This window comes from Vigna radiata, chromosome 8 (assembly GCF_000741045.1).
Source record: "Vigna radiata var. radiata cultivar VC1973A chromosome 8, Vradiata_ver6, whole genome shotgun sequence".
In the NCBI taxonomy this organism is placed as follows: domain Eukaryota; kingdom Viridiplantae; phylum Streptophyta; class Magnoliopsida; order Fabales; family Fabaceae; genus Vigna; species Vigna radiata.
The window spans coordinates 19,928,789-19,948,619 of NC_028358.1; the positions used below are offsets into that span (position 1 = coordinate 19,928,789).

Here is a 19,831-nt window from a genome sequence, read left to right on the forward strand (position 1 = left end):
GTTGTTTGATATGAGATGGGTATGTTGTTGGGGTTAGATTTCACCAAGTTCCCTCTCATGTATATAAGAATTCTTCTTTATGCATTAATGCCAACGTCACTCACTAAATTACCTAAATTCGATCCCTTGGTGAGTAAGCCTATCCCAAATTAGCAGTTCATACAATTCCTAGCATTCCTGGTAATAATATGTGAAGATCAATAAATTAAGACGACCAAGACTTATACCCTCATCCCTAAGTAATATAACCCTTAGGAGTAATTCAACAAGAACTTGAATTGTAAGGAACCTCCCGGCACCCATTGCAACTCATAAATCATGCTAATGAATGCGTTAAACACAACAAGCATTGAAACAGATGAATTACTTTAACAATTAATGGAAAAGCATATGGAATTAAGAATTAATTCAAATACATGAGAGTTTACAAGGTTACATCATCCCCCAACAATAAATAGAAATTAGTTCCCTAGAGACATGGGGGAACTCTATGAACAATGGAAGAAAGAATGAGAATGAGAAAGGCTGAGAATTGGAAAAAAAAAAGTATATTGTTATGCTCTTCTCTGCCAGAGATGCAAAACCTAGAACCCCAGGGTCCTTTAAATAGTGTCAGAAACGAGCAAAAATAGGACCCGATCCAATAGAGTCGAAACAAAGCAGAAATAGGGCCTGATCCACGAAACCCGACGCTTAGGCGCCCCACTTAGGGCACCCGGGTGGTGAGAACACCTCATTAAGGCTCGAGCTTCGAATTGGATGCCCAAGCTTCGAGACCCCGCCGACCAAGCGGCGAGGGAGGGCACTCGGGCGGTGGGCGTCGATTTTCCTCGCTCAAGCTTTCATTCAGGGCACCCAGGCTTCGTGTTGTCCCTCCTTCTAGTGGTTTTTCAGGCCTTTTTGAGCTCCATCTTCTTGGCTCTGCATCTTTGCTTTCAGTATTACTTCAATCTCTTTCAAAACAAGGGGAATTAGTCATAAAATCATTGAAATCAACGTCAACTCTCTTATTCACACAATTTAATGAAAAAACATGAGTCCAAGCAAGTGTCTAAGTGAAAAAGGGTGCTTTTAGTATCAAAAACACATCACAAATAACGGTTTTTTAGACCGTTATCAGCTATCCAATCTAAAAATTCACTAGGTTCGGCTTCTCCTTTGAAAGTGGGCAAATTCAACTTCGGCATTGCAAGGCTTTGGTCCATAGCTTTGTCTTATTGCTTCTTCTTTGTCAAAGACTTTGCCAAGAGCCATAAGATGATTTACAATATGAGTGAACCTTTTCTAGACTTCATAGATTATTTCACCAGTCTTCATCCTGAAAAGCTCATACTCTTGAATCAACGAATTTTTCCTTGCTCTCTTGACTTCATTAGTGCCCTCATGACTGACTTCCAAGACATCCCACATTTCCTTGGCAGATTTTCATTGAGATTTCTTGAAAAACTCATCAACAGTTAGTGTAGAGGCAATGATATTTCTAGCTTTGACATCATATTGTGCTCTCTTGTTCTCTTCTTGAGACCACTCAGAAAAGTTTTTCAAAATAGTTTTTCCATCAATAATATGAGTTGGCTCAAAAGGACCATTCAAAGTTGCATCTCAAATTCCTCTATCCACGGATTCAAGAAAGATTTGCATTCTAATTTTCCAAAAAGGATAATTTTCACCCGCAAACAGTAGTGGTCTGTTTGTAGATGCACCTACACCAAAGGTTTTAAAATTGGAAGCCACTATCCAAGAATATAGTCGATTCAAAGAAAACAGACATCGACTAGTTTTTCAAATATCTTATGAAAACTAGCTCTGGTGCCAATTGTTGGAAATAGGATGGCTCAGTTTCAACACCAAGAGAGGGGTGAATTGGTGAGGTTTAAAAATTAAATTCTTTTCAAAATCTTTTTCGCAAAGTATAAACCTTTATAAATTTTCTTGAATTGCAAGGAATAAAAAATTCAGTGCACCGAAAATACAAAGGTTACTACGTAAACAGTAAAGTCGACTTAATGTAAAAGTGTAAGGATAGAGAAAGCAAACACAGAATTTTTATATTGGTTCAGCCTCAATGCCTACATCCAGTGTCCTTCCACGATCAGGAAGCAAATGCACTAAAATGGTCAAGGTTTTTACAATAAGGTTTTTATAAAGACCTCCACGTCAAAATATAAAACACCTCTCTAACCCTCTAACCAAAATATAGGCAGCAACATAAAGATCTGCAGCAAGATATCCCCTTTTCTGCAATCTTCAACCCACTTTGAACAATCCTTAAAGTGTCAGAACTCCACGAGTCCACCTCCTGTAATCCCAACAAGACAACAACAATATTTTCAAAGATTGATAGAAATCTTGATCAATTGATGAACACTGAAACGTGCAGCATATGATTAACTAGTAAGCACATAATTCCTTCTCCTTCAGAACCTCCTCAAAGAAAGATCTCCATCGTCTTCTTGATAAGTTCTTGGAGCGTTTAATCACAGGATCTTAATTTGAAACAACAAATGAAAATGTCAGTTCAACCAAAGTCTCTATGATCAACAGAATCACGTCTATTTATAGTTTTCTATAAATCAGACGCTCCTGTAGTCGACTATGCTATTAATGAAGTCGACTGTCACCAGACAGTTATAACAGTTAAGTCAATAAGCAGTAGTCATAACAACCAAATTAATTTTGCATTTAATGCAGTTGACTTTCATTTAATGCTTTAACAGACAATTGAAATATAGCCATTATAGTACATAAGCATTAACAGAATTTCAAATCAAATAACTAAGCCGGATCCACTATGCATGTACTCAACTTAGACACTTCAGCTCAGTTTGAAAATCTTTTCAATGCAAAATCACTCATTGCACTGCTTTTGAAAACCTGTGCAAATCCACGAGTTTTAATCAACTTACTTCATAATGAAGTCGACTTAAAACTTGTAGTTATGCCACATAATATAAGTTCATCAAAGTGCATGTGGTTTTCTTTTCATAAACATATGTAATGCAATCATAAATGATGTATCAGATATAAGATCAATGAATATACATTCATATATGAGAATCAACACAAAACATGTTCATTAAGATATCAATCATAATAAAGAATATAACACATGTAAAACATAACAATACATGTGTTAGTAATAATGTGTTGTCATCATAAAAAACCAGAGCATGTGAGATTAAGGTTTAGCTAAACCAGTACTTCCCTTATCCACAATCTCAACAATCTCCCTCTTTTTTTATGATGCACAACCATGATTAATAAGCAACCATGTTTGTACAAAAACAGCTCATAAAAGCAGTCAAGTAATCACTAATATCAGAGCTAATATAAGCAATTAGTAAGAAAAAGTGATTAATTGATTTTTCCAGTATATCAGAGCAAACAAAAGATAATTTCAACAAATATCAACACAGAACATTAACTCTGAACAAACAGTATCAAGCAATCACATATCAAGCAAATAAGCAGATTAATATAACTTTTCAAACATTTCTCCCCCTTTGTGCATTAGCAAAAAATGTTTTCTTTTAGATATGGATAAGCTGATAAAATACCAGAGATGCATTAGTGTAAATCAATGTAAACAGACAAAACATTCAAAGATGCTCCCCCTATCACAGATATTCACATGAGATAGATAAACTCCCCCTATAGTGTAGGCATGTGAAAAATCTATGCAATTAAGTAATGCTCCCCCCTATCATTATGCATATTATAAAATCAATTTCTGATGCACAATGCAGTTTCACAAGTCTCAAAGCATACAATCAATTTGTATCAAAATTGTATCAGAGTTATGATTGCAAGCAATTCAATCAAGCAAAGATACAACTATCAACAATCTCACAATATATTCTCCTTGTAAAACAGTCATATAAAAATAGAGATATATTGAAGAAAACTGATATAAAATGATCAAACAACTTAATAACCAAATTCCAATAAATGGAATTTATAACCCCCTGTAAGTGATAAGTCGATTGAACCATTTGTCACGTCGATTTCATTGTTTTTCAAAGAGTTGTGATCCTATTAGTAGTTTCCAAAGCAGTGTTTCCTGCAAAAACCTTTCACAATCTTTTGAAGATCAAGTAGTTTAGTATCATTGAAGTGCAAGAAATAATACAGATAAGAAGTGAGTATGCAAAACAATTAATATAATAGTGAGCATGTGCATAATCAACTTCACTAATCACTCAGTCGATTCAATATTCATCCAAACAGATTCAATCAATAGATTTAGACCAAATGAATTAGAATAAAAAACACCTGATTTCATTTCTTGTTCAAAAGACATTACAAAGGATTGACTAGAACAAGACAAGCATATTGGCAGTCTAAGCCATTACCAAAAGACAAACTAAGAACAAATATTCAAAACATCAGAAAAAGTCCCAAGATACAGAACACGCTTATGCTAAGATAGTCAGATTTCACAAGGCCCTATGCTGAGTCAAAAGGATTCCATTGAATCCTCTTCAGAAGATGGCTAGAGGAGACCACATGATATGCTCTAGCCTTTGGTGACCTAATATGAGTAATATGGCACAAAAATGGAAGCATTACATTACTCAAATTCAAAAGTGAATACAAGAGTGAGAGACACCTCTATTTATAGGTTAAAGGGGCTTTCCAAATTGTAGATCCTAGACCTAAAAACACAAACTTGGCTAGCTTTGAGAACAAAGTGAAAAATCCTCTCCCTTAGGAGAAGGACATGTGGCCACTACTTACGGAAAATCTTCTCTAATATGAGCATGACACATTATCACTCTCGCAAAGGTTTGTACAACGTCCTTGCTCTTGAACATCCCACTTGGTCAACATTGGGCCTTGACTTTGTTGACTTAAGTGATTTAAAAACCCTATACTACTTGGCCAAAATACAAGACCTAAAATATAATCTACACTATTTCGCCCATAATATAAAGCCCAAATAAATCTTAGACTATTTGCCCAAAATTATTCCTACTCTAGAAGCTCCATGATAGTCTAAGATATAGATAGAGAGAAAGAGTAGTTCAAACTTTTACATATGATTTTTACTTTTCTTGAAAGTGTTTAGCTTATGACTAGGGAATATACCTTCACTACCTCTACCTAGCTCTAATGACTTTATTTTGCATTTTGAATCTGTAATATTTTTTAATTGAGTATAATTTGAAATTTGAAAATTAGTATATTCATAATTCTCTGTTTTTTTTGTCAATTTTTGTTCACATAAAACTCTCGAGTCTTTATTTTCTACACCAATAAGATCTATAAGAAGATGTGAGGAGTATAATATGTTTGAAAGGTTTGCCTTACTTATTCAAATTGGATTGGATTGCCCATTGGGAAATGTATGATGGTTGGTCTATTAACTAACAAAACGTGAAGGATTTGAAAAATGATATGAATAGGTGAAACTGGCACATAACTACCCAAAACTATTTCCAACCGGCGCTTTTATTTCTTATTTTTTCAATTTTTGAAATAATTTATAACGAAATAAAACAACATATTTAATGAGAATTACATAATAGGTGTAGATTATTTATTATTTAAAACCAATCAATTTTCTCGTTTTTGTAATTTTTATAATTTTTTATATCTTCATTTGTTATCATTTTATATTATATTGGTTTATATTTTTTTTATTTTATAAAATTTATATTTTATTATTATAAGTTAGATTTAAACATTTATACATCCTTTGATCGTTGTTATCTTGTAAAATTATATTTTATTATAAATTGTAGTGATATAAATTAGCTTAGCTCTACCTTTCAGGCATTCTTAAACTTCGGATACTTTGTTGTCGAGAGACGTGCATTATTTAAGTTATCACAACCACGAAGAGGAAGACATATTGTTGAGGTACCTTACAAATACAATGGAATTAATACATTTAATAATTATTTATATATATACATATGAGGGTTTCTTCTGCTAAGGGAGTCAAATCCCATATCTAAATCGAAGTACTATCAACTTTTCGTATTCATTTGCTAACTCGAACGGAGCAGTTTATATCCTAGATTATTGGGTTTATTATTCCATTGTTTGAAGTCTTTTAATCAACCTTTCGAGCATCAACACCCACCATATTTCCAATCATATCATGAGCAGTCATTGTAATATCCCAAATTTTTTAGATGTCATGGTGCAATATTTTTCAAAACCTTTCTATAAAACACCTATAAAAGATAATAATCTTTATTCGATTAAAAATGTGAAAGTTAAACATAACTAAAATATTGTTTGGAAATCTTAAAATAACACTTTTACATAAAAATGTCAAATCAAAAGAACTTTTAAAAATATGAATAAAGTTCCCGAGCGTAACATTCCAACTCTCGTCACCTACTCAGATCCGATCTTATCTGCAAACCATCTACTCTCGTACAAGTACGATCATCGTAGGTAGAAACCACAACCATAACTTTCAGGGTGAGCAACCAGAATTATCTTATCATACAACATACAATTATATTAACCACAATAATAACCAAATCATAAACATATATTATCACAACATTACCATCACAACATTAACATCACAACAATCACATCAACAGTCACTAGTCTATTTCCTCTACACTACTACACCACCATAACCAATTCACTACGAGTCACATGACACCCTCTTCTCATATGACACAGCCCAAGAGCACCTCTTTTCCACATCACACGGCCAAAAGAGTCATCACTACCAATCCATCATCTTCCCGCATCACATGGCCGAAGAGAATCTCTTTCCCGCATCACACGGCCGAAAGAGTCATCACTAGCAAATCATCATCTTCCCGCATCACACGGCCGAAAGAATCATCACTAGCAAATCATCATCTTCCCGCATCACACGATCGAAAGAGTCATCCTTACCAAATCATCATTATCCACAATCCTATCCTCACTCTCACGTAACGTCCTATTAAATCCATGGTTCCTCCACAAGTCATTCCTCTCCTCTTTGCTCCAACCAATCACACTTCAACTTTATCCCTTATTATAGATCCCCTTTCTACCTTTACCCAACCAACCCAGAAATACTTCACCCTACCATTTACGTTATTCTCTCAACCCATCCCTCATCGTCCCTAGAGATACCAAGCAGAGAAAGAACAATACCACCCACACACAACGCAATATATAATAAGAATTAACATAGAATACCAAACACTACATACACAAGATAATTCTAGGTTACTCCCTTACCTGGTCTCTTACTATTTTTGTTTCCAATATCACTAAGAAAGCTTCACAACGTCACCGATGGTCCTCCTATTTTTGATGCCCCGTTCTTGGAAAACGTCTTTTCTCTCCCTTTTATTTCTAATTTTCGTTTTTTCCTCTTAGGGTACCAAAATGCCAACCCCTTTTTACTCTTCTCCTTTTTATCCTCTTCTTTTCTATCTCTATCCTTTTAATATTGATAAAATCTCTCAGTTTATATCTAAAACCACTAAGATTTCTTCTCTTATTCTCTCTTAACTACTCTTTAAAATATCATCAACCACAAAATCTTTTTAAAATCTACAATATATAATAATTAATTTCTCTAATAATAATATTTCTTTTAATCTTTAAACCCACCAAATTATATCTTCTATTTTCCTTGAACTAATTTTTTAAAATAACAACTAAATCTTCTAAAAGATTTACATAATATTATTTATTAAATATCCAAATTATTTAACTTGCATATCTTTTCTTTCTACATCCTCCCTTAATTAATTTTTACACCAATTAAATAAAAGTAAAAGACCTTTTTGTCCCTAGGTAAAAAAATATAAAAATAAAGAAATAACATAACAATTATGTTCTAACAAAAATATAAACCTAAGAACACTAATCTCCAAACAATAATACAAACTCTCAAAACAACTTTATTTTTAAAACTCTTATTTTTCCGGATCTTACCGTCAGGCAAAATTTCCAGCCCTTGCAACCATGACAGCCACAATTCTGTGAACCAGAGCCGAGTAAAGCATTTCATCTTCAGAATTAAAAGAGATGACCAACCAAGTGGCTGGATTAGTAGCAGCTAATGAATAGGAGAGTTAATGAATAGGAGAGTTGAAGAGGAGGAGGAATCAACTAATGAAGCACCACAGTCACTTATATTCTAGTTTAAATTCCTTTAATGCTAATTCCAATATTGTGATAAGTGATAATTGTGTTGATGCATCAATTGATTTTTCTGAATGTGCACATGTACCTTATGAGAACATTCAATGGATGCAGTGCTTCAACATAATGCTTAGCTGATCAAGGATAAAGCAATCAGATTGATGGAGCATAAGGAGTCCATCTTAAAGAGTTCTTTCCTTTTTCTTGTTCATAAATACAGTTGTTTAAATTTTGTTTTTCCTTTAGCAGTTATAAGTAACTTTAGTATAGAAATTAGGAGAATAGAAAATAGTCTTTTTTACACAAAACTAAAAAGAATCAACTTATGTGATGTATGCTAGTTTAGGTATTGTCCCTAACATTGCATTATGCATAAAATGGAAATATTTCATACCATACTCTGTCTTGCATGAGTTGGTTTATTCTAGGATTGGTTCATATCACAGTTGCATCACAGTTAAATCATTTTTACTGCTTGTGTCCTGATTTTTTCCTATTCTAGTTTGAGTGTTTTCTATTGTTAGAAATTTTGTCAAAAAAAGTCTTTCCTTAGAATTTAATAAAAACTTATTAAATATCTATTTTTAATTTTTAGAAATTATTTTATATTCATCTGGAAGAAATCTCCTCATCCTACTTGTCTAACATGAGGCACTCATCTGATCCACATGTTTGATTAGTTGCAACCATCTTATTATGCATGTCACACATGTGGCAATCATTGTCTCACTATGCATGTAAGACACGTGACATTGGTATCATTTTATGTTTGACACATGACACTCTACTCAATTTTCATGCTTGACATAATGTATTCTTCTCAATCTACATGTTCGACACATCACATTCTTATCGATCTACATGTATTGTTTAACAAATATTACTTACCTTTATTTGCTTATTCGATACACGACACGCTGCACTCCTTTCATTCAATATGTTTGATGTGTTGTTGTTGCTTCAATATGCGTGTTAATCATCCATATGTTGGATGGCAAAATGAGTCACTTCATATACCTGATTAGTCATTAATTCATTAAAGATGAGGTTGTAGTTTATCAAACAAAAATGTACATTAAAACATATTTAATTATATAAAATATTTTTTAAACTTTTAATGAATTAGCTTATGTTTTTAATTAAATAAAATAAAATAATTATTACATTTCTATGTTAAGTTACTCTATTTTAATTAATAATTTCAATTTATTTTGTAAGTGTTAATAATTTAAATTATAATATTATTATATATTTATACTTTTAAAAAAGTATAATATAAAAAATTAATCTTGTTAAATTATTTTTTATTTTAATTTTAAAAAAAAACAATAGGTCGAACAGGTTTTCATTTTAGGCTATCAAATTAACATTTGGTTGGACATGTCAGATCAAAACTGAGTTGATAGTTTGAAATTTTCAACCAAATCCATCCATTTTAGATGATGAGCGGATAGATCGACTTGTCGAACTTAACCTATTTTACACCCTGAAAATCATCTGTTTGACAGGTTGAAAATTTCAACTCAATCCATCCCATTTTGATGTATGCATGTCTAATAGAATAAAAAAATAATAACAATTTTAATTAATATGATCACCATTTTAATTAATTTCACTTGAATAATAAAATTTAACTTAGTTTAATAAATGAGACATTTTTTCCTCCATATATTATGTTATACACATAACTTAATAATTTTTCTTAATTTAATTTTATTTCTTCAATATTAATTTATTAACTTTATTAATTATTTAAATATAAAATAAATTTAATTTTCCTTCCTTTTTCCATTTTGACAAACTCTTATATCAATCACGGTTAGAAATAAAAATTATTAAAAATGAAATTAAAAAATTTTTAAATTAACGTAAATTAAATATTATTATTTATATTAAAGAAAATTTTAGATTTAATAGGTTCGGAGGTCCCTATATTTGAGGATTTGTTTCAATTGGGTCTTCCAATTTTGGAAGTGATAAATTAGGTCCCTAATTTAGTCAATTTGATTCAATAAAAGCCTTTTTCTGTATCAATTTGATTCAATAAAAGCCTTTTTCTGTTAGATACAGTTAACGACATGAAGTTTTTGAACATCTGGCAAGCTGAGGCTTTGAGGTGGCACTGTTTGAGGTGTATAGGTGGATTATAACATTTTAAAATTATTGGCAAAATAGATCTAGGGTTCTCTTCCCTAAGCAAGAGACCCACGCTCACCTCCACCGTTCAACAACTCTGTCTCAGTCTCCGACCAAACGACCACCACATGAGGTCCTCCATCCAGTCCGAAGCATCGCCGACAACGCGAAGCGCCACAGGACCGCCGTTGGCCGCGGCATCGGATCTTCTCCTTTCTTGCTTTTCGCATGCAAGAGAAGAACTCGCCTTCCATTCGTGCCGCACTCCAGTCGTTGCCTCCCGAGCCAGGAACCAGGGTCGCGCTGGTGGTGCTACTCGCCGTCGGAGCTGTCACCATTCGACCCAAGGCGTCGCCGACGTCAACCATTATCAATAAGACCCGTCCACGCGCGAGAGAGAGAAAGTTCGTGGCTCGAACTGAGAAGAGTCTCCACCGCCACGAACGAAACCATCGTCGACGAAGATGGCTACCGCTGCCCTCACCGAAGTTCGCTTCCTCACCAGCGTCACCAACGCCACTCTCTTCCCTCTCCGTCTGAGGGTTTGCTTTCTTTTCCCTCAAACGCCAGGTGCCTCCAACAACACCGTTGCCGATGTCGGGGACGAAAGTGTGTTTTCCTCCTTCTTCCTTTTCTTTGAATGCCGCTTATTGATTGGTTCATCTACTGATTATTGTTTGTCTGCTGGGCTTGAAAACGATGAGTGTGTTTTGTGTGCGTGTGAGTGTGAGTAAGAGCGGGATGGGCATTTTGAGTTAATCTGATTAATGTTGTAGCATAACAACATTGAGAGGCATGCTAGTCTGATGGGATTTTGTTTTACAGGCCATTAAGGACATTGAGCATGAAGCTCGAAATGTCAATCTGTCATCCTTGATGGAAGTTGAATATAGTGAAAACTCCCTTGTGTTCAATACACACATAGGGTTCTCTATTTATAATAGAAGAAATATGGGCTAAGCCCAAAATACAAATAAGAAATAATAACACACTAACTAAAAGATAAAAAATAAATATAAACTAAATATAATATCTCTAACACTCCCCCTCAAGCTGGAGTATACAGATTGTATGGACCAAGCTTGAAATACATAAACTCAATTTGAAATATGTAATTTGTCTTCAAGAGTGTGTGGCAAGCAAATGTGCAATCACATGTTGACGAGCAATTTATGGACAGTGGTGGACAACTACGAAACTTCAAATAGCACCATGAAACTTCAAGTAGGACGACTTTGACAAAGAAGAACAATGACAAACTCCAGGGGTTGGATTGCCATCGAGTAAGGATGGGGCTTGCATCAAAACTATAGGGATTGTCATCACTGACTGATGGGGCCTGTAGTGGCTAAAAGCGACAAAAACTACAGGGACTGTCATCACTGACTGATGGGACCTATAGTGGCTAGAAGCGACAAAACTGCAAGGACTGCCATCATTGACTAGTGGAGTCTGAAAGCCTGAAACCTGGCTAGAAACATACTCCCCCTCACGACGAACGGCGGAAATGACGGCACGCCGATGACAGACCGTGAAAGTGGAAGATCATAATGAGCTCTTATTCATCAAAGCACCCAAAAACAAATCTGACAGATTTGACAAAGGATTGGTGAAATCGTTTCAACCCATAATTTTAGTGTTGAAATTTCTTGGTGTTAACCACCGACTGTCCTTAAAGACCTTAGAGAAGAAAATAGCGAAAACATTAGAGGTATGTCCTTGAAGACCTTAGAGAAGAAGATAGCGGAAGCAATAGAGGTAGGACTAGGTTTGGTGCATCGGTAGCACAAATGGCGGAGACGACGGTTGGAGACGACAGCCGGAGACGGTGGCCGAAGACGGTGGACAGCCGACAGGTGGCGGCTGGTGGCGAGCAACAACGGGCAGTGGCAGACAACAACACCAAACAGATGCAAGACAGAAACCAGAGATTACGCATTGAAGTATAAAGGTACAGGTTGAAAATGAAACTTTTGAGGGGCCGCCAGTGGCGCAGCCACCGGCGACAACAAAGACAAAGTAAAAAAAGATCAGAAAACCTGCTCTAATACCAAGTTGAATATAGTGAAAACTCCCTTGTGTTCAATACACATATAGGGTTCTCTATTTATAATAGAAGAAATATAGGCTAAGCCCAAAATACAAATAAGAAATAATAACAAACTAACTAAAAGATAAAAGATAAATATAAACTAAATATAATATCTCTAACAGAAGATGGGTATAACAATTGTTCCCTAGGCAAAGCTTAGAATCTGGGATTTGGTTTGCTCATTCTGCTTGATGGATGTAGAAGATGGTGTAGCTATAGCGTATGGTCTGCTGGAGAGGAAAAAAACTACCTGGAAGCAAACCAAATGTATAATCCACCTATAATCCATCTATACACCTCAACAATGCCACCTAAACAATGCCACCTAGAAGCCTCAGCTTGTCAAATGTTCAAAAACTTCACGTTGTTAACTGCATTTAACGAAAAGGTTTTTATTGAATAAAATTGGCCAAATTAAGAACCTAATTGATCACTTCCAAAATTGGAGGACCCAATTGAAACAAACTCCCAAATACAGAGACCTCCGAACCTATTAAACCTAAATTTTAATTATAAATACTAATTATTTAAAAATGTTTTTCTTCATTTTTTGTCCTCTTTTTAAAGGAAAAAAACCAGACCAAATTTCTATTTCGAACACACTTTGAAACCACAAAGGAGTGAATTCATGCCAAGTAAACAGTGCCAAAACCCACAGTATGCCAATATTATTCAATATCTTCTGATTTGATAAAGACCACAGACCGAATCCATTAAGATATTGATCTTTTAACTAGTTTTTATTTGAAATGAAAGTGCCTTCTTAATTGCCTTTTTCTTCCCAATCATTTTAGCTTGCGTTTAAAAAGGTATTCACCAATATTTACCAAAGATATTAAACCATTCAAAATCACATTTGAGACAAGCCAAGTATCAAATTCATATAATTTACAAAACCAGTTTGAACTCCTAACAATTATGAACTTCTTTATCATCCATTACAAATATCTCCTGAGGTTTAGTAGTAATGACTGGAAAAGACAAGTTTTATCATAAGAAAAAAAAAAAGTCCACCATACATTAGACAATGAAGAAGTTTTTCCTTAGATAGACAAAGTCCAGAGCCAGCCTGATAAAAGAAATGCTTTTGAAGAATAAACATTTGATAAAAAAACACGTCAATAAGAACTATGCTGCCAAAAATTGTTTTAAATATCATAGAAGTCCAAGTTGGTAGCACAAAATGTTCATAAAAGAAAAAGTGGAAATATAACTACTCAGCAAAGAGTCAAAATTAATAGAAAGAAGACAACTAAAATTATCTACTTAAACAGTACCAAATTCTGGTTTTCCCATTCAGTTTCGATTGCCAATCAAACTTGTTGATAAATTTTGAGATTAAAGTGATTAAATTTCAACCAATAGTAATTATACTTACAAGAAACAACCACGAACCTCCAACTTATTCGAAGGGCACAACTTGAAGGCCTTACAGAGAATCTGAGAGACCATAGCCAAGATTTCCTAGCAGCAAATTCACACGGAATCAATTTGCTAAGAGAATATAAGTCTCACTAAAGGCTTTCTGATTAATTGCCCTTAGCAATCAATGGCATCAGAATAATGCTTCTTACCCATCTTCACACATTGGTTAGCCTTTTCCTGAATTTGAAGGGTGAAGGGAAACAAAAAGCTAAAAAGATAAAGATAATGCTATTTCAGTATTCCCAAAGCATTTACATACCTTGAATTCCAAGGCATCAGAGCAAACTCTGAGTCGAGTAATGGCTTCGGTTAAGGGCTTAGAACCTTTTCCATCCAAGCAACAACTTCACTTTAATCAGCTGCTGGCTCTCTCGAACCACAGAGAAAGCTGAAACTCTTTCTACTGTTTCTTTGAATTACATAAGCAGGCATTACTATGCTATAAAAATGCTTATGAAACGTCCTTTCATAAAGCTTGTAAATTTCCTCAAGAGGTACTATAGTTTTTCAACCATCTATTATTATTAATAGCAAAAAACCGTGATCTATCATGTGCTGTAGTGCATATGTCATATCTTTTCATAAACCAAGTAGCGGTAATATTTCCATTCAAACGGTACTATTCTTAAAACACAATTTACACAAAAGCATCAATTATGGTCAACGCAATTGAAAAGAAAAAGGTATATCTAATATAGAACAACTTTTCAATTGTCAGGTTTACTCACTTTGATCTTGTTTTCGCATCCATTACTTTAAAGCCATATATGCCAGGCAAAATATCAAAAGACTTCCCCACTACATTGAACAAAATAAAGCAAAACTACCCTAGCCTATGCTGTTTATATAAACAACTGTGGACATTACTGATTAGGGAACACCTAAAATGGTCAGCTTAATTCGTTTATCATCATGATAACACAAGTAGACGAGCCTCAAAATGAAAGGTGCCATTACTCAGCTGTGCAATTCATAAATAGGGGCACAAAATTTAGTCACCACAGCATCATCATTCAACAGGCAACCAATTCTAAATACTTCCACTGAAGACTGTAGTGTGGTTCGGAGGTATTGGCAAGTCACCTTAACTCATTTACCATCATGATAAAATAAACTCATACCCATATCAGCTGGAAAAAGATCTGGAGATGGCATATTTGGCTCAGATTGCAAAACCCCATCTGTTGACTCTGGAAATCGGTCTTTATCCAAAAGCCAATTATCAAAATCAACAAATGAATTGGGTGATTGAGAGCATTCAAACAAGGGTTCAATGAATTCGTTGACATTGGGAGCTTGTCCTACAGGTCCTGAAGTTTCTAGAATACTTTGAGCAGTATTGTCTATCCAACTTGGGTCAAATGCTGAAAATTTTCCAGCAGTCTCCCTTGCAGACTGTTCATGTGGTTGTTGTAGTTGTGGTTGGCAAGAATCTTGACTTGTAATTCCACATTGTGTACTATTTCTACCAAAATTTCCATTTTGACTTCGGATTTGAGGCTCATTTCCGTAATGACTGCTATTCAGGTGTACCACATAAGGAGCACCATTATTTACCTGGATACAATTTTGATGGAAGCCCTGGCTATTGTTTGATAGGGGCAATGGTTGACTATATGCTTGTGTTTCAGAAGCCACGGACTGCTGGTTAACACAACTCAGGCTGGCTAGTTGAGAGCTCAGCTGTGGGTATATATTTGTGGGGCGACAAGCATCATATGGCTCGTTGCAGTTTCTGTAGTTTGAGAATCCTACTGATGTACCATAATTGTGATGTTGTGTCAGATTAACACTATTGCTGAAACCAGATGATCCATGAAGGGAGTTATTTGCGATCAGGAAGTTCCCAGCACTGTCTACTCCCCTGGACACCAGAGGGTGACGAAGGAACTGAGGTCTAAAACTGCTTCCACCATTTCCTCGCACCTTTTGGATGGTGTGACTACACACACCCAGCACTGGCCTTGGAACAGAGGGTGGTTGGACTCTGTTTCTCAACAAAAGCCTACCATGGCTTGCACCATTTGGCATTGCTACGCTGGGGGTTGGGGTCCTTATAGGGGTGTTAATAGGCCTAGAAACCTGATTCTGAACACTGGAATATGGTAAAGAGGTAGTGTGGAAATGATTTATAGTTGGTCGAGAAGCCTGGATTTGAGGTATGGAGTTGAGTGAGGGGGCAGCACACATTGCAGTGGATCTGGGTGCTTGATTTGGTAATACAGAATTTGGAGACAAGTTAACTACACCAGGAGGCACAAATTCATTAGGCTGGAGATTTCCTGGTCTGAGTGAAGTACCAAAATTAGTTGAAGCTGGTATTGAGGAACTCAATCCCAGCTTGAAATTTTTTCTCTGACCTTCCCACGGCTCAGTTCCCCTAATTGCGTGACAATGATCAGAACTCAAAGCACCAGTGCCCCACTTGAGACATGGTGCTGGGGAGTCACATACATAACAGTGGCACTGCATATCATCAAAACCATAAGCGTGTAGTAGAGGAACAATATCGTATAGCAAATAAAAAATAAGAAACTGTGGTGATTAAACCAGAAAAAAAAAAGGTAATAATTCTACATTGTAAGGTACGATCTTTAGCTTTTTTACCTGCTTACAGTGCTTCTCGTGAGGGGTGGAAGAGAATGGTAATGTAGCACAAAGATATCTCGCATGAGGAAAGTCTCGGCATGCAATCTGCAAGCCAAAATTAAAATGAGTTAATACATTTGAAATACCCTAGCATCTTCCAGTACCAAAGACAAGCACCAAAGCAGTATTAATTAAAACTCTCTGCATGCAAACCAAAGAAAATTTCGGACAGATTATCAAATAATAAAATAAGCAGATAGCAAATAGTAAGCTTCCCTTGAAACAAATGGCTAGACACTCAAGTAAAGAATAAATCTTAGTTGGACTTGGAATTACCCTAAATTGTACTTCTTCAAAATTTTGGAACGTTGCTATAAGTTAAAGCGTGGGTAAATCACCAAATGACTGATAATCCTCTAAAACTATGTTTTGCATGTACGCTGTATAGAGGTAGCAACATTTAACAACTGTACCTTGGGGTCTCAAACAAGATCAGCAATTCTAATTTCAATATCCGCGGATATGAATTCATTTAGTGTTTTCTCAGATGCAATAGCCAAGATGCATTGTCCAGACTCGAACAACTCCATCATATCTTTGGCCATCGTCACTTTCCTCATAAGGCAATTTTATGCCCTGCAAGAATTTGACATGAGGCTAACCCTGGCAAAGATGTACCAAAGGGCCTAACCTAATTTCCCTAAAAATAGCATTACCAATAAACATATCGCCCTCCCCACCACCACCCCCATAAAACCACAGGACATGATTTTTTTAGAGATGCAACATTCAATCTTATCAGTGACAACAAGGTTTTATGTCACCGCAATTGCTGCCGCATTTGCCCACGATATTGAAGATCGCAACGGCAATTTAAAACCTTGAAAATCAGTGTCATCAAATTACGATGGAATATGAAGATCTATTTCAAAACACTACTGAAATGGTAATTCTAAATAAGGCACAATAAAACACAAAGAATCTGTCACAACGGAGAGATAGAATACTATACAATGCATAGGCAACAATTTGGAAATGTTAATCAATTTTAAAAGAAAGCATTCTTAAAAAACAGAATCCATTGAAGATTAACATGTCAAGGAAACAGTTTCAGCGTCGTCATGCCTATCTATGATTCTATGTTTCCTGTAATAAAACCAAGGTTTTAAAAAAACGGTCTGAGACCACAATTTCAGCAACAAAACAAAGGTATAGCTTTCGGAGTATCCACATCCACAACTGCGGCCGCATTTACCCGCAGTTCCCTGAAATACCTATGAACACGAAAAAACCGCAAACATGCAACAACCGAAAAGAAAACCCTTGAACAAAACTCATCCAGCCTAAAACCCAAGCCTAGAACAAAATTCACAAAATCAAAACAACACAAATAGTGCGTCAGCAACACAAACCAAAGCAAAGCACACATTCTCATCAATTAACGCTTTCCAGGTGCAAATAACAACTCAAAACTGCAAACTTTATAATGCAATTCCCATGAGCAATGTCACAAACAGAGGAATAAAGCAAGGACACAAATACCTGACCCTTTTCCCCAATTACAAACAACTCATCTGACCCATTTGCTTCCTCTTCAACAGATGCGACACCGTTTTCGGGGTCACTCTCCAGAAGCACGCAATCATCATCATCGTCATCCCCACCCAAATCCTTTATAGCGAGAGTTGAAGACTTTGACTTCACCTCAGGCTTGTTTTCGCGGATTTCAACAACCTTGACCGAATCATCGGATTCTTCGTCAGAAGAGAACAACATCTCTCTTATAAAGTTGAAATCGATTACAGTGAGACTCTCCTCCAAACCCTCTTCTTCATCGGAACTTATATCTAATATTTCACGCATGGCTGGCTCTCACACTTTAACAGCAACAAGAGGGTTTGCTGAAAACCTCAAAAAGTTTCAAATTTTGGAGCACACTGGCAGTGGGTTCTTTGAATTCTCCTAGAAAATCAGGCTTAAAAAAATGGGAAGAATAAAAAATTATGGGAAGCCTTTGTTACGGAGGAGAAAAAGACTTAGAGACAGACGAAGAAGCAGCGTAATTTTGAGGTAAAATGAGTGACCAAGAGAAACATTGGCAATTGCTGAAGCCTTTTATACCGGTTGAGACATGTGACTTTTCTGAGGATTGATGAATATATTAAATAAATAATAAAATAATTCTGTGGAGAAAAATATGTAAAGTTAATTGAATTAAGATGACTTAAACTAAGTTTTTCAACAAATAATGTTGTTTTAAAATTAAACATATTGGTGAGAAAAAATACCAATATAATTTATTATATATACTTATCCATGTCAATTAGTCTGAATTACTGTAATAATTTAAGTTTTTTTATTTTTAATATATTTTTTTAAAATGATTATTGTAAAATTTAATAATCATATTACATATACTAGTATGCATTTCAATAAGAGTATAGAAACCATTTGCACTGATAGTGCATTTTAATAAGAACGTGTAGTGAATAAAGAAATTGTAAAAGATATGTTATAATAAGATTTAATGAAAGATATTTATGGAGGAAATTATTTTAGATAATATAGTATGGTTATAGTTTAGAATTTGATCACACTTTATATTAGGTGAACAATTTAAGATTTTTGCAATTGGAATAGAAATTCAAAGTAAGTTTTCATCATCTATTTTATAGTTTCTTTCTTTTTTTTACTTTAATGGTCAATTTTAGTGAAATTAGTTAGGAAAATTGTTACATTATATTGTGGATATTTTGCTTTTGGTAAGTATTCTTATTTCTTGAATTGAAGAGCTTTAGTTTTGATGGAAGCTATTTTAGTAAGGAAAATTACTAAAAGTTGTATTATTAATCGTTTGGAACCATTATGATGATGAGTATGAGATAATTTGATGAAAATGTTTATTACTATTATGGTGATTGAATTGAGGTTATATTGTTTATGTATTTAGTTAGGTTGTCATTGAATCAAACAAGCTGAATGAAATATATATATATATATATATATATATATATATATATATATATATATATATATATATATAGAGAGAGAGAGAGAGAGGTATAAATGTTTTATTATGATAGGAATAATTATAATATTTAAATCTAGTTTTAATTATTGATTTTGTTTTGTTTAGTTGAACTCTATAATGTGGTTAAATTGATCTATATTGTATGTGTATTGTTAAGTGAAATATTTAAGTATAATTTGTCTTAAATTAGATATATTTTGGTACAAGAGAGTATATTAAGTTATGAATTATATAGTCAGTTGGACAAGATATCAAAGTTGTTAGGCAGGATCTCAAAGCCACTAGGTTGAGTGAAAATTTTAAATTCTAATGAGTCCTCAACTTTATCTCATTGGGCAAGTCATCTCTAGTTGGGTGCACCAAGCAAATTTAGCTTATTAGGGCTATGTTATTTTAGAAATCCAAAGAGCGGGATGATCTTTGTCATTGGTTAGGTTTGA

At 34.7% G+C, this 19,831-nt stretch overlaps 1 protein-coding gene across 1 annotated transcript; it reads right to left on the reverse strand.

Annotated features, from left to right (window-relative positions):
• Positions 1-14,457: 14,457 nt before the first annotated feature.
• LOC106772600 lies at positions 14,458-18,442 on the reverse strand. The gene is made up of 3 exons (XM_014659106.2): positions 17,903-18,442; positions 16,379-16,465; positions 14,458-16,237 (listed from the first exon to the last, which is right to left on the reverse strand). Exons 1-3 carry the CDS (start codon positions 18,221-18,223, stop codon positions 14,861-14,863), a joined length of 1,785 nt encoding a protein of 594 aa, XP_014514592.1. The 5' UTR covers positions 18,224-18,442; the 3' UTR covers positions 14,458-14,860.
• Positions 18,443-19,831: the final 1,389 nt, after the last annotated feature.

Excerpts from the sequence above, each read along its gene's own strand:
- LOC106772600 (XM_014659106.2), bottom strand. The coding sequence starts at position 18,223 with ATGCGTGAAATATTAGATATAAGTTCCGATGAAGAAGAGGGTTTGGAG. Across the intron at positions 16,466-17,902 it reads TAATTGGGGAAAAGGGTCAG|ATTGCATGCCGAGACTTTCC; the intron begins GTATTTGTGTCC and ends TTTGGCTTGCAG. Across the intron at positions 16,238-16,378 it reads ACGAGAAGCACTGTAAGCAG|TGCCACTGTTATGTATGTGA; the intron begins GTAAAAAAGCTA and ends GATGATATGCAG.